The 13,906-nt window shown below is 39.6% G+C and overlaps 1 protein-coding gene across 4 annotated transcripts in view; it reads right to left on the reverse strand.

The window, feature by feature from the left end:
* raly (RALY heterogeneous nuclear ribonucleoprotein) overlaps positions 1-13,906 on the reverse strand; it is a 134,465-nt gene that overhangs the window by 33,256 nt on the left and 87,303 nt on the right. For 3 of the 4 annotated variants that reach the window (XM_055010438.1, XM_055010437.1, XM_035957625.2), the window contains exons 2-4: positions 7,429-7,760; positions 1,551-1,623; positions 296-343 (exon numbers count right to left, since the gene is read on the reverse strand). In XM_055010438.1, the coding sequence (XP_054866413.1) occupies positions 296-343; positions 1,551-1,623; positions 7,429-7,687 (380 nt within the window). In that variant the 5' untranslated portion in view covers positions 7,688-7,760. Of the gene's footprint in view, positions 1-295; positions 344-1,550; positions 1,624-6,456; positions 6,575-7,428; positions 7,761-13,906 lie in introns of those variants that run through there. The other variant, XM_055010439.1, reaches the window with a different exon arrangement.

Genomic DNA, 13,906 nt, shown 5'->3' on the forward strand with positions numbered 1-13,906 from the left:
ATCAGAACAATTGTGTTTAGTTTTCCTCTATGCTTTTTCTTCAGTCAAAACTTTTTCCATGTTCACAATATGTAACAGTAATCCAAGAAAGTCTTGTAAAACCATATTTGCTCTGTTGAAAGTGCTTGTTTGAGGCATGTTTGACTCAAATCAGCTTGAACAACGTTCTGCTTTGGACCTCTGAGAGGTTAACAAGATTAATTCCTGCTGATAACTAGAACAGAAGAGCCAAAAGCACACATGCTCAAACTCAGGCTACAGCTTTATTGGCTCCAAGCATTATCCTGCATCTTACCTGTCATAGAAGTCTTCTCTGTAGTAATCGTAGTCAAACTCATAGCCACTGAGGAAAAAAGCACAATAGAAAATGACTGCACAAAAGAAAAGTGATGCAGTGGTTTTCATAGCATGAGCATGGAAATGCATTTTAACCAACATAAGGGGGAAAAAAGCTTTTGGGGGTTTGAAGTTGCTAAATTAATTTTAAAATAAAGCATAAAAGTGAAATAACTACGTAGTGTATGGGAGAGACAAAGAAACCATGACATAGTTCATCTCACCCCAAGAGACAGAATAAAAGACATACAGTAATAGTCACAAAACAACCAAACAAGAATTCTGGAAAAATAATCCACAGTACATGAATGTCAACTAACACATTTTACAAGTGCTGTGGAAATGCACAAACATTTTAGAATAAGACGTCTGGTACAAGTAAGACATGAAGTCAAACAGCTCTTTGGATAAAACATCAAACCATATTATATATTTGTAGAAATACACAGTGCCTGAAACTCTGCTGAAACTGTTAGCAATTACATTTTATATAAAAATATATCAAATTCAAACAAAGGATTGTATTGCTGCATGAAAATCATAACAAATCTGGAGGGAATTATTAGGCTATCTTTGCATTTCTATAGAGCATTTTGCTCTTAACTTTTGAACTTTCCTGTTTAAAACTTTTCTTCATTATTTCAGATTTTTTGTCCTGCATCTTTACACTCATGACACAACAACTCACTGCACCAACAGAAGAGCAAATACCTTTTATTCCTTACATATGCAAAGGGCATTGAGCTTTAAACTAAATATGAACAGTGCTGTTCTAACTTTCATGATTAAAACTGCCAAAGAGTCAGTTTTAAATATATTATTAATTTTGTTGAACATGAAAATTGCCTACACAAATACTCAGACAGCTGCAGGTTTTAGATCTAGGCAGTTGATACTGGGACTCACCACATCTTTTCAATAAAAGGTAAAGTCTAAAGCTGATTACAACCATAAAATATATTCATTGAAACAAATAAAGCATGCAAGGCACACAAATGCACCTTACAGACAGTGAAATAATGTCCTCCAGCAACAAAAACTTGTAAAAAGAGAATTCTTCCACAAAGGTTAGACAACCTTCAACAAATAGTTGCCTGATACCTCTTTGGGGTATTATTTTCACAAAACGCCTATAAATTCCTACAAATCCTCCAAGAACTGCTTTGAAATGTGAGTGAAAGACTGAGTGACACAGTTCAACAAGCATGTTGTACCTGTAAAGGGAAGCTGCAGATCGCTTCAGGCTTTTGGGTCGATTTGGCTTCGGTTCTCCCGCCATGTTGATGTCTGCAGAAAGAGGGCAGTTTCAGCTCTTCATCAGGAAGAAATTTAACTTTGAAGTCAACCACTAACACCCGGTAAAATAATAAAGGATATCAATGGATCATGCACTCTAGGAAACTCTTGTCTTTATGTAAGGAAAGCCTAAAACAGGCAAAATACCTATCAGACAAAACCTTCAGAGAAAAATATGGGGTAGAGAGAAAACAATGAGTTACTGAAGTCAAAGCCAGTTGATGTGTTATCTTGTGATCTCCACTAGAGGAAGCTGTTGAGCCATTTTACAACATCAGTAATGAGCTGTACACAGTGGCTGTTGTTAAACTGTCATTTATACACCATGGACAGCTCACGAGAGTATTACAGAATAGCGGTCGCTTTCCAGTTCACCTAAACTGTATGACTTTGGGTTGTAAGAGGAAAGGAATGTGGGAGAAATAAACTACAAGCAGAAAAGTCTGCAGATTTGAGTTAGACTACAACCCAGGACTGAGGTGGAAGCACAAATAAATAAATAAATGACTGAAATGTTTAACAATCACATTCAAACTCTCTTCAATCATAATGTCTGCTCAAGTTATAGTAGAAGGAAAAGCAACAACGATAACAGGTCTCATTAAAGATGTCATGATAAAGTCAGTGTGAAAGTGTCAGTGCTTTAAATTTAAACTTACTGTAATAATAATCACATCATACAAAAATACAGTCAAACAAATACAGCTGCTTCTGGTACATATCTCGTCTGAATCTCATTCTGCAAACAAGTACTTCATTTTACTCTTTTCTTTGAAGTTACATTGGTCTCAAATAAATACTTCAATGATGTTAATCTGAAGTCAAGAAATTACTCAGACATTAAGTGAAAAAAATTAACATTTAAATCTAATTAATCTGGTCAGATGTTGAGGAAGACGGCAAGCCAAAAATGTAACACATTAAAGGCTCAAAGGCAAGCCAGCAGCAGTCATGGCCGGCGTGAGAGGGAGAAATCTCACTTTATAATGGCAATGCAGTACTTCTACAGGAATATGACAGGCATCAAAGCAGCTGTTAATGAGCCAGCACCTCTGAAGGATTAATGAAAGCGAATCAGTCAATACAAGTACCGCTTAAATTCTCTGCCTGAATGAATGCAGTGCTCCATTTGTTGCTACCTCGAAGCATAAAGATGTTGCTACAAGCAAACATGGGCAGATTTTACAGCATTTTTGTGGCAGCACCACATAAAATGGGTGGTAAGCTGGATGCTACAGTTATGTTCCATACAGTGTACTGTACTATGTATTTGCAATGGCAAAATACTGATTTTTCGGTTGTTACAGTTACACTCAACTGATGTCAGTGGTGAAAGGAGACGAAAAATCCCAAAATATTTGCACTATTGAACGATGTGATTTATTTTTTTTAAAATCTTGAATCTTGAATTTTGCATGAAATTCCGAACTGTTACCCTGTTTTATTTTGTTTATATACACTACCAGTCAAAAGTTTGGACACACCTTCTTATTTAATGGTTTTTCTTTATTTTCATGACTGTTTACATTGTAGATTCTCACTAAAGGCATTAAAATTATGAATGAACATATATGGAAGTATGTAGTAAACAAAAAAGTGTGACATTTTTGATTCTTCAAAGCAGCCACCCTTTGCTTTGGTTACTGCTTTGCACACTCTTGGCATTCTCTGGATGAGCTTCATGAGGTAGTCACCTGAAATGGTTTTCCAACAGTCTTGAAGGAGTTCCAGAGATGCTGAGCACTTGTTGGTCCTTTTGCCTTCACTCTGTGGTCCATCTTATCCCAGACCATCTGGATTGTGTTTTAGTCAGGTGACTGTGCTGGTTGCTTTTCCTTAGTAGTGGTTTCTTAGCAGCTATTTGACCATAAAGGCCTGATTGGTCAGTCTCCTCTGAACAGTTGATATAGAGATGTGTCTGCTACTAGAACGCTGTGTGGCATTTATATGGGCTCTAATCTGAGCTGCTGTTAACTTGTGATTTCTGAGGCTGGTGACTGGATGAACTTATCCTCAGCAGCAGATGTGACGATGTGACTCTTAATCTTCCTTTCCTGGACCGGTCCTCATGTCAGCCAGTGTCGTCGTAGCGCTTGATGGTTTTTGCAACTGTTTTTGTGATTTTCCAGACTGACTGACCTTCAGTTCTTAAAGTAGTAACAGACTGTCATTTCCCTTTACTTAGCTGATTTGTTCTTGCCATAACATGGATTCAACCTGACTTCTGTACAACACAACTGATGGTTCCAACCCCATTAAGAAGGCAAGAAATTCCACAAATTAACCTTGACAAGGCACGCCTGTGAAGTGCAAACCATTTCAGGTGACGACCTCATGAAGTTCACTGAGAGAATGCTAAGAGTGTGCAATGCAGTAATCAAAGCAAAGGTTGGCTACTTTGGCTACCCGAGTCTCAAGATGTGTACAAATGCCGACCCTCTTCTCTTTGCTACCAATCAGAAAAATCTGAGTTTCATCTTCATTTAATTGTAGAAAATTCTCTCTCATCCAGGTGTTAATTTGCTCCAGACATTGCCACAGTAAGTCTGCTGGGCTGCAGTCGTCTGATGACAGAGACACATAAAGTTGTGTATCGCCTGCATAACTGTGATAATTAATGTTAAATTTCTGTATTATTTGACCCAAAGGGAGCATATACAAGTTGAACAAAAGAGGTCCAAGAATTGACCCTTGGGGGACACTACATGTCATGGCTACTCATTCAGATTCATAGTTGCCAATCGTAACAAAATAACTCTGACCTTCTAAATAGGACCTGAACCAGTTTAGGACGGTTCCAGAAAGTCCCACCCAGTTTTCCAGCCTGTGCAACAGGATGTTGTGACCTACAGTATCAAACGGAGCATTCAGATCCAGCAGAAGCAGACTGATACTTGACCAGAATCAGTATTCAACCTGTCATTTAACACTTTGATCAGTGCTGTCTCAGTGCTGTGATGTGGTCTGAAGCCTGACTGAAATCTGCCAAGATTTCCACTTTCATTCAAAAAGTTTTTAAGCTGGTTAAATACAACTTTTTCAACTTTTGTACAGTGTTGTGAAAAAATATTTGTGTTTTGTGGGTTATCTCTGGGTTGCACAGTGGATCAGTGGTTATCACTGTCACCCTGCAGCTAGAAGATCCATGGTTCACGTTCCAGCCTGGGATCTTTCTGCAGGAATTTGTATGTTCTCCCTGTGTCTGTGTGAGTTTTCTCCAGGTTCTCCAGCTTCCTCCTACAGTCCAAAAACATGCTGAGGTGAATTGATGATTCTAAATTGTCTGTAGGTGTGAATGTGAGTGTGCTTGTTTATCTCTCTGTGTAACCCTGTGATAAACTGGTGACTTGTCCAGAGTGTCCCCTGTCTTCATCCTAAGTCAGCTGGGATAGACTCCAGCCCTACACGACCCTAATGAGGATTAAGGAAGGATGGGTTATGTCTGTCTAATATTCAATAAATATGAATATTAGTTTGATGATCTGGAACATTTCAGTGCGAGGAATATGCAAAAACAGAAAATTTCTGTAGGGAAGCAAATACTTATGCATGGCGCTGTATGTAAATATATCTTGAGTATGTGTCTACATTTTGAGGCACCACCAGATCTTAGTTTTAATACCATGCTCAAAATCATGGTCAGACCTTCATGAAAACCCCATGGGACAGTTTTACTTTGTTTCAGGACTGATTCTGAGATGGTGTTGGACAACTTAAAGGCAATTCATATCCAAGTTTAAGATCATATTTAGAATTGGAGGGAAGCTATTTCAGAGATAAGATTTAAGACTAGGAGGGGAGCAGCTTTTTACTGTAGACCTCAGGCCACCCAAGTAACTATCTTCCTTTTAGATTTCCTCATAACACTCATTCTAGTGATTGGCCTATCCATAATAATCAGGTTTTATATCAGACCGATGGGCTTGTTTTACTGTGCATCTCAGAATTTTATGTCTAAAGTAATGTCAGATGGAAGATTCTCAACTATTCTTTCTTCAATAATGTGTAATCTGAATGCTGATTCATGTGAACAGTGCACCATGCTATCTGAAAGGGCACCTGAATATTGATAGTCACATCCATAAACAATTTGATTTATGATTATGTTAGTTTGTTCAATTATTTTTGATCCCTTAAAAAGGGAATACAATGTGTTGTTATTCCTACATCATTTACCGGATTTGGATGTAAATACCCTCAAATTACAGCTGAAAGTTTGCACTTACAGCACATCTTGATTGTTTCATTTCAAAACCCTTGTGTTGGTGTAGACAACCTAAATGCTGAAAATTGTGTTAGTGTCCAAGTATTTATGGACCTGACTGTAAACACGATCAGTGAGAGGACCCCATCACTCTGCACAACAATGTGTGAATAAGTGTAGGGTTTAACTTAGAAGGTAAGTAGCTGTACAGTGTTTCACATTTACCCATTTACACACACATTCACACACCAGTGGCAACAGAGCTGCCATGCAAGGTGCCTGTTTGCCATCAGAAGCAACTTGGGGTTCAGTGTCTTGCCCAAGAACACTTTGGCATGTGGGCCAGGGATTGAACCTACTACAATTATGGAATTTCAGATACATATATGCACACACAAGCTGCAGTGGAGCAACACTCAGCGGTCCCTTAGCTGTCACAGCTTTTTCCATATTAAAGACACAGAGATGGGGCCATCTGGGAAATGTATCTTATTGTTATGGTTAGGGGGGGAAATGTGAACCCAAGGTGAGTGCACACGGAGCAGGCGGCAGGCAGGTCACGGTCAAACAGTTTTCATTCACCAAAATAAACTATAATGACACTCAGGCCAAAAACTCACTACTCCGTTTCTCCAGAGGGCAGCAGGCATCCCCATCCTTCCACTAAGGACAGCAGGGAGGAAACCACAGGCCGCTCCGTTGTCTCAGCTCGAGGCAATCAGTCAGAATGGTCCCCTGCCGTGTGAAGCCGGTCTTTATAGCAGCAGATGGGATGAGCTGCAGGTGTGAGGCTCTCGCAGCTGCACCTAATCCACTGATCAGCAGCTGCAGAGAGCCTCACAGACCGGAGACACACCGACAGGGGAACGTATGGCCAGAAGGGGGCGGTGCTGGACTAGGCCCGTGACACTTATATTACTTTGTGTGTGTTTTTGTGTGAAGTGAGACAACAATTAAGCTTTCAACAAAGAAAAAGCAACCTGGAATACACTTTCACACACTTAAACACACACATTCTCAGTTCTACTCATTCATGTATTCGCACTGAGAAAAGCTATTAAAATAATGTGCTTACAGCTCTGCAGTGACTAATCATAAACCAGTTGAGCTCTTCACAACTGGCTCCCTGACAGCTCATGTCTTCCTGCTTTGCCGGTGGGAACAGGCAGATGGAGGAAAGCTCTCTAGCCGCTTGAAGGCACACTTCACTTAACCCTCATTTCCCCGCTGATACTTTATTGCACAGTAATGGCAATGAAAGGTGGGAGAGCGAGAGAGAGCATATGTAAACACTCCAGAAGAAAATGGATGTCATGGCACTCAGAGGTTGTCAAAGGTTCCAGAGGTTTGTATACTCACAGAATGTTCTTGTTTTTTTTTAGAAACTTGAGGGATTTACAAGCTGCAGCCGAAACTCAAATCCAGCAGAAAACAGTAAATTTCAAGCAGCAATGTTTTCTTTTTTTGTTTATTGTTTGTTTTTTGCCATATGCACATCCATAAATAACAGCTTCAAACCATTACTGTGCTATCCATCACATGTCCTGTGTACTAAGTGGAGCTAAGATCCATGGTGTATCACACTGACTCACCCAGTGTTTGTCCAGCCAGCACCCTGCCATTCTCTCCAATCACAGCCCCCCTGGCGTGCCTCTCGCTGGCATACTGGACAAATGCGTAGCCCTTGTGCACGGAGCAGCCCAGCACCCGACCGTACTTAGAAAAGATGCTCTCCACGTCTGACTTCTTCACTACCGCTGTGTTCAGGTTACCAATAAACACTCGGGAGTTGATGGACTTTGGGTCTGTCTTGTTGGTCACATTACTGGTCTGGACCTTTAGCAGCGACATGCTGGACAGATGGGCGATGGAAGCAACTGACAAATGGATGGACTGTGAGGGTGAGATACAAAGAGACGGGTATCTAGAGAGAAGAAGAGAGAAAAGATGACTGGAGTTAGTTATGAAGACAGATAATGGACAGCAGCAGCCACTTCAGTGAAATACATTTGACACTTGTACTCATAACTAAACACACATTTGAGAACGTATGACGCATTTCAGTCCACCATCACCATTTACTAAGCTCTCAACAATACATATTATATGTACTGGTCAAAACCAATACATTTGGTTTTGACAATCAAAGTTGTAGAGCTTCAGTAAAAGCAGCTGGACTCGTGTCCTTAAATCTGTTTCACTTCTCATTCATGAGACTTCTTCACTTCTGAATTTAGACAAAGGAAGAAGCTTTGCAAAAGTAGAGTTTACGGTAAAGCTCTTACACATTACTCCATTCAGTTTCATAGGTGTTCCTCATGGGATGGCCATTGAGTGTATATACATATATACATTAAATATCTACTGTAAGAGTCACTCATTTCTTTATAAATACATACTGTTTTACCAACATTTTTTGGCTTGAAATTCAATAAACATAAACATTGTTAATGGTGATTTAAACATGTTTACAGTCAAAGTTAAATCATTCAAAAAAAATAATTGCTCCATTAAGTATGTGATTTTTTTCAAGTATTTAATTTGCTCTTGTTTAAATCAATAATAAAATAAAATCTAAGACACATATCCTACCGAAAGACAACAACTTTTTCTTAGAATCCTTGTCTCCCACTTGGTACCAAAATACTACAGATAGAAGCTCTGCTTGCACTGACCCTTTGTCACGACAAAAATAGGGCCCTTATTTGAATGTGAAAGTGCCTCAGTTGATGACTTTTTTATTGAACAAACAAGTATTACAAGTACTTGATACACAGCTATAAGTCATGCTATTGTAAGAATGTGATAAGAAATAACAAACAGTTATAGAACAAAGAAACAGTCACAGTGTGGGTATGTGGTGTTTCTTCCCAAGTAAGCAAAATGGACATTTTTGTAAGTTTAGACAAACTTTGACTGACCATATAACGTTCATTCAGGTCAAAGATTTTGTTATGTAATGTATGTGATGCAAATTACGTAGGTTTAAACATGCAACAACATTTTTCACCTCATGAGCTGAAGATGATTTAATTTTATATAGAGCAAAAGTATAGAGCAAAGTAAAGTGCTGTAGATAGAATAAAACAGAGACAGACCATCATAACTCTTAAAAGTGAACAGAAATTGTGAAGAAAGTCAAGGTGTCAGTGAATACAGTTTTCTTCACCATCCTAAGGTACTCAGAAACTGGGGGAAACTCTGACAGGAAGAGGTCTGGGAGACCCAAAGCCACAACAGAATCAGAAGACAAGTTTCTGAGAGTCAACAGCTTGTTGATAGGAGCTCACAGGACAACAGCTTCAAACACAGCTTCATAGTGGTTGTGGTAAGCAAGTCTCAGTTTCAACAGTTTGAAGAAAAGACTTGGAGTTCCAGGTTTGACAGGTCGAGTTTCCACAAGAAAGCCATTGCTAAGACATCAGAATAAGAAAAAGAGGTTTGCCTGGAACATGAAACACTGCGAATGGACTACTGAAGACTGGAAGATGGCCTTATGGACTGATGAATCAAAATTTGAATATCAACACACTTAACATCTTGTGGAAAAACTCTTGGAACAATCATTATTGGTGAGTAACATTAATCTTTAAGCTGTTAGTTTTTGTTTTTATTGCAGGCATGTGTTATTATTATTATTATATGGATATTTGGTTGCCTAATAGATTAGAAATTCCAGAGCAAAGTGCATGAAAAAGATGTGTTTTGTGGTTTCGGCACACAAACTTTATTATTAACTTTATTTATCTGTGACAATTTAAAATTTAAAAAGTCTTTGGTGGCAACAGGGAATGCTTCCTGGGTTTCTACTGTAACAGACATGTATGTATGCTGAAGCTGATGAAGTCCAATATTTTTTTTTTTTTTAATCCTCTCACTCCTTACTCTGTTTGTGTGGGATTAGCGTGCAGATAAGCTCTCCAGGTTCAACGATTCACATCCATTAAAATTTCCACCCTCTGAGTCCTGCATTAAACAAAAACCAGAGGCTTCAGGGCCGCAGCTTTGCACTGAAATGAGCTTTATTTTCTGGATGTTTAATTAAACTACAATTGCACACAACACACACACGCACACGCACACGCACACGCACACGCACACGCACACGCACACGCACACGCACACGCACACGCACACACACACACACACACACACACACACACACACACACACACACACACACACACACACCACTGTGGAAAATGGATTAGCAATTAAACCTAACACCATAGGGGGCTGCTCTGTGATTATAAAGATTATACAAATGCTGTCTTCAGGCATTGTTGGGAATATCACAAGTATAACATCAACAAATGCAAACACTGCAACACTAATCAAATTCTTGATCATGAAACTGAAACATGAATACTCATTTATACTGTCATATTTGACATAACTCATTATTTTTTCAGTGGAAAACTGTGCCACTTAAACATGGTCAAGCAGTTAATACATCCATTTATTATATTCAAGAAGAACTTTTTAAAATAAAATCAAAAGGAATCCAAACATAAAGTAAGCAGATATCTGTGAATTACATAACATGTTCTATTATTAGGTTGAAAAGCCAATGACTTTGTAAGATCAGGTTCATAGGACAAAGCCCTCCAGGGCTTCACTGAGTCTGTCATATATAATATGAACGCCATGGAGTGATTTTACATAATTAACCAGAGGACAGATTAAAATGCAGTCATCCTACACTTTGCTGTTTTATGCTTGCTCCCAGCTGATTTATCTCTCGCCTGTTCTTAATTCATGTTGCTCCATTACATGCTATCTGCTAGAGCTGGGTTTAATATTTTATGAGCAGGCTTTATAGATTCTCTTATTATAGGATTACCAATTCAGATTTTTTTCAGTACTTCAATTGTAAAAAGTTCAGTGTAAAACTATTATTATTATTATTATTATTATTATTATTATTATTATTATCACAGATCATTCCCACACATATGAGCCAGTTAGGGCCATCTCACCTTCTAGTAGGCTTTGTAGGCATAGATGCAGTTCACCAATAAACAGAAAGCAGAAAACAGAAAACATGGGCAACATCTTGCGATAATATGAATAAGTGCATGTAAAATATCTGGTGGAGTTATGATCCTGCAAACATACAAAATAGAGCTTTATAACATGGTGAACAACAGACTTTTTTTTAGCTAGTCCTGGGCAATGAAATATGTACTACCAGTAGACACTATATTAATAGCAATACAAAAATAGTTTAATAGAATATTCAATATGAGTCAGAATATCAGTTGCAAACTGTCATAAATGCACATAAGGAAAACACAAAATTTGATTTCATTAATAAACTCCAAGCTTGCTCCCACCCTGGTGCATAAACAGCCTATCACATCCTATGGTAATGGAGAGTGCTGCTCTATGCCGCTCTCCTTGTGGCTTTCGTGCAGGTCTCCCATTGTGTTCTTGTCCATGCCTACCTCTGGTGGAAGCTGTGGCCAGTTGGGACTGGCAGCTACCTTTGTGAGGTGGGACTGATGGTCTAAAAACCTCCACCTAAGTGACACATTCCTGGCAGCCTGCTCCAAGGGCAGACAGACTTGATGCACATGGAAGCAACTTTGCTGGAAAACAGCCAGTAAAAGCGAAAGCCAAAACAAGACTGAATTGAGAAAAATAAAACTGCAATTATGATCCAAGACAGTATCAATCATGGAACTCAAGCCTCCTGGGTGAGGGTCCACTGACCACCTCCTCCATCAACCCCTCCAACCGTCGCCAGTGGTGAACTTTGTTCCTTTTTCTGACTTCAAAACAGCTGGTGCACCGTGGGCGAAAATAGAACTACATTAAATGGGGTGATGATCACATGCTTAATGAGCCTACTAGAAGGTGGAGGAGGTTCTTATTACAGCCTGTGTATGTGATTGATTTGTTATAATGGTGATTCAATGAACTGCTTCAAACAAATGCTACATTAAAGGCACTGTTGTCATATGGTACAAAAAATGTACAAATAAATGGCTACTGCTAAGTCATCAGTTACAAGCAATTACAATACAGTTTACAACTTAACTTAGCATTAGTGCACCACTTCTTAGGTATGCAAAAGCCTCTGCATCTACATGCACAATTCACACATACACAACATAGGGGGAATTTGTGACAGAAATTTGCACTCTATTAGGCATAGAAATCATTTGAAAAACTTTAAAAGATATTTGTATTTGTGTGGACAAGGCTTTGTATCTTATCCTCTTTCATGAAGCAAGTTGGTTCCTGTTTTCTTGGCAGCGATAAAGGGCTATGGGGGAAATGTTAGAACTTTGGTGAAAGAGGTAGTTCAAAAGAAAAGTTTAAGGAGTTTCAAGCCAAATACTCAGGAAAACCAGTCAATCATGCTTCACATCACTGAACCCAACCCAATGTTTCTCTCTCGTGTTTAGTGTCTTGAAGAGCTCACAATGTCTGTTTACAATACAATACAATACAATGACTTTATTAATCCCCGAAGGGAAATTAAATTGTCTGGTCTCATCTATATACTTTTGAAATAAATAGTCTGATTGCTGATGGTAAGGAAGATTTTCTGAATCTTTCTGTCCTGCAGAGCAGGGATAGGAGCCGTCCACTACCAATGTTTCATTGCTCATTGAAACAGATGTGAAGCTTATGATCCAGGTTTGTCAGAATGGCCTCCATCTTTCTAAGAGCCCGTCTCTCCACCTCATCCTCCAATGAGTTCAATCTGATTCCAACCACAGAACCAGTTTTTTTAATCAGTTTGTTCAGATGCCCTGCATCCTTGTTTTTTATACTGCCTCCCAGCAGACTGCAGCATAAAACAGGACACTTGCTACCACAGACTGATAAAACATCTGCAGCATCTTACTGCAGATGTCTCATGATCGAAGGGATCTGAGGTAAAAAAAAGTCAGCTCTGGTCCTTTTTGTAGATGAAGTCTACGTTTTTAGACCATTCCAACTTATTATCAAGGTGTACACCTAAATATTTATACGATGTCACCACCTCGATGTCTACGCCACAAGTGTTCACTGAATGAAAAGTGGGTTTGGATCTGCAGAAATCTATGATAATTTCCTTTGTCTTTGAGGCGATGAGTAGCAGGCAGTTTTTGTGACTCTACTCACTGAAGGCATTTATCAGATCCCTGTATTCGGCTTCATGTCCATTTCTGATACATGACACAATAGCAGTGTCATCAGAGTATTTCTGAATGTGGCAGGACTCAGTGCTGTATTTGAAGTCTGATGTATGCAGTGTGAACAGGAATGGAGCCAGGACTGTTCCTTGTGGAGCCCCAGTCCTGCTCATTAATGCCCCAGAAACACAGTTCCCCAGCCTGACAAACTGTGGTCTTCCTGTCAGGTAATCTATGATCCAAGAAACACAGGAAGGATCCACTCCCATCTCTGTGAGCTTCTCTTTGAGTATGCTGGGTTGGATGGAGTTGATTGCATTTGAAAAATCAAAGAACATGATTCTCACATAAACTCCAGGTTCCTCCAGAAGAGACAGGGCACGGTGAAGCATGAAGAGGATGACATCATCCACTCCAGTGTGTTATTTATATGCAAACTGCAGGGAGTTTGCCTTTGACCTCAAGCCTCAGTAGGCGTAGAATCAGCCGCTCCAGAGTTTCCTGATGTGTGAGGTAAAAGGGCAATAGGTCTGTAGTCATTTAGTTCAGCCGGACACTTGATTTTTGGTACCGGTACAATACAGGATGTTTTCCATAGAGCAGGCACCCTCCCCAGCTGTAGACTCAGGTTGAAGATCCTGTGGAGAGGTTGACACAGTTGTGCAGCACTTTAAGTCTTTAAGCAGCCTTGGACACACCATCTGGACCAGCTGCCTTCCCAGAGCAAAGTCTCTGAAGCTCCAACATCAGCCCTGTCTCTGAGACAGAGAAGGTTACAGGTGCTAGAAGGGAAGTGGATGCAGCTGTGGAGACGTGTAGGAGAAGACATATGTTGAGGAGAAGAAGGAGGAGCAGCAGTGGAAGTAGGTGTGTCCACAGTGTCAAATCTGTTGAAGAACAGGTTGAGTTCATCAGCTCTTTCCACATCACCCACTATTGG

This window comes from Amphiprion ocellaris, chromosome 5 (genome assembly GCF_022539595.1).
Source record: "Amphiprion ocellaris isolate individual 3 ecotype Okinawa chromosome 5, ASM2253959v1, whole genome shotgun sequence".
Taxonomy (NCBI): Eukaryota; Metazoa; Chordata; class Actinopteri; family Pomacentridae; genus Amphiprion; species Amphiprion ocellaris.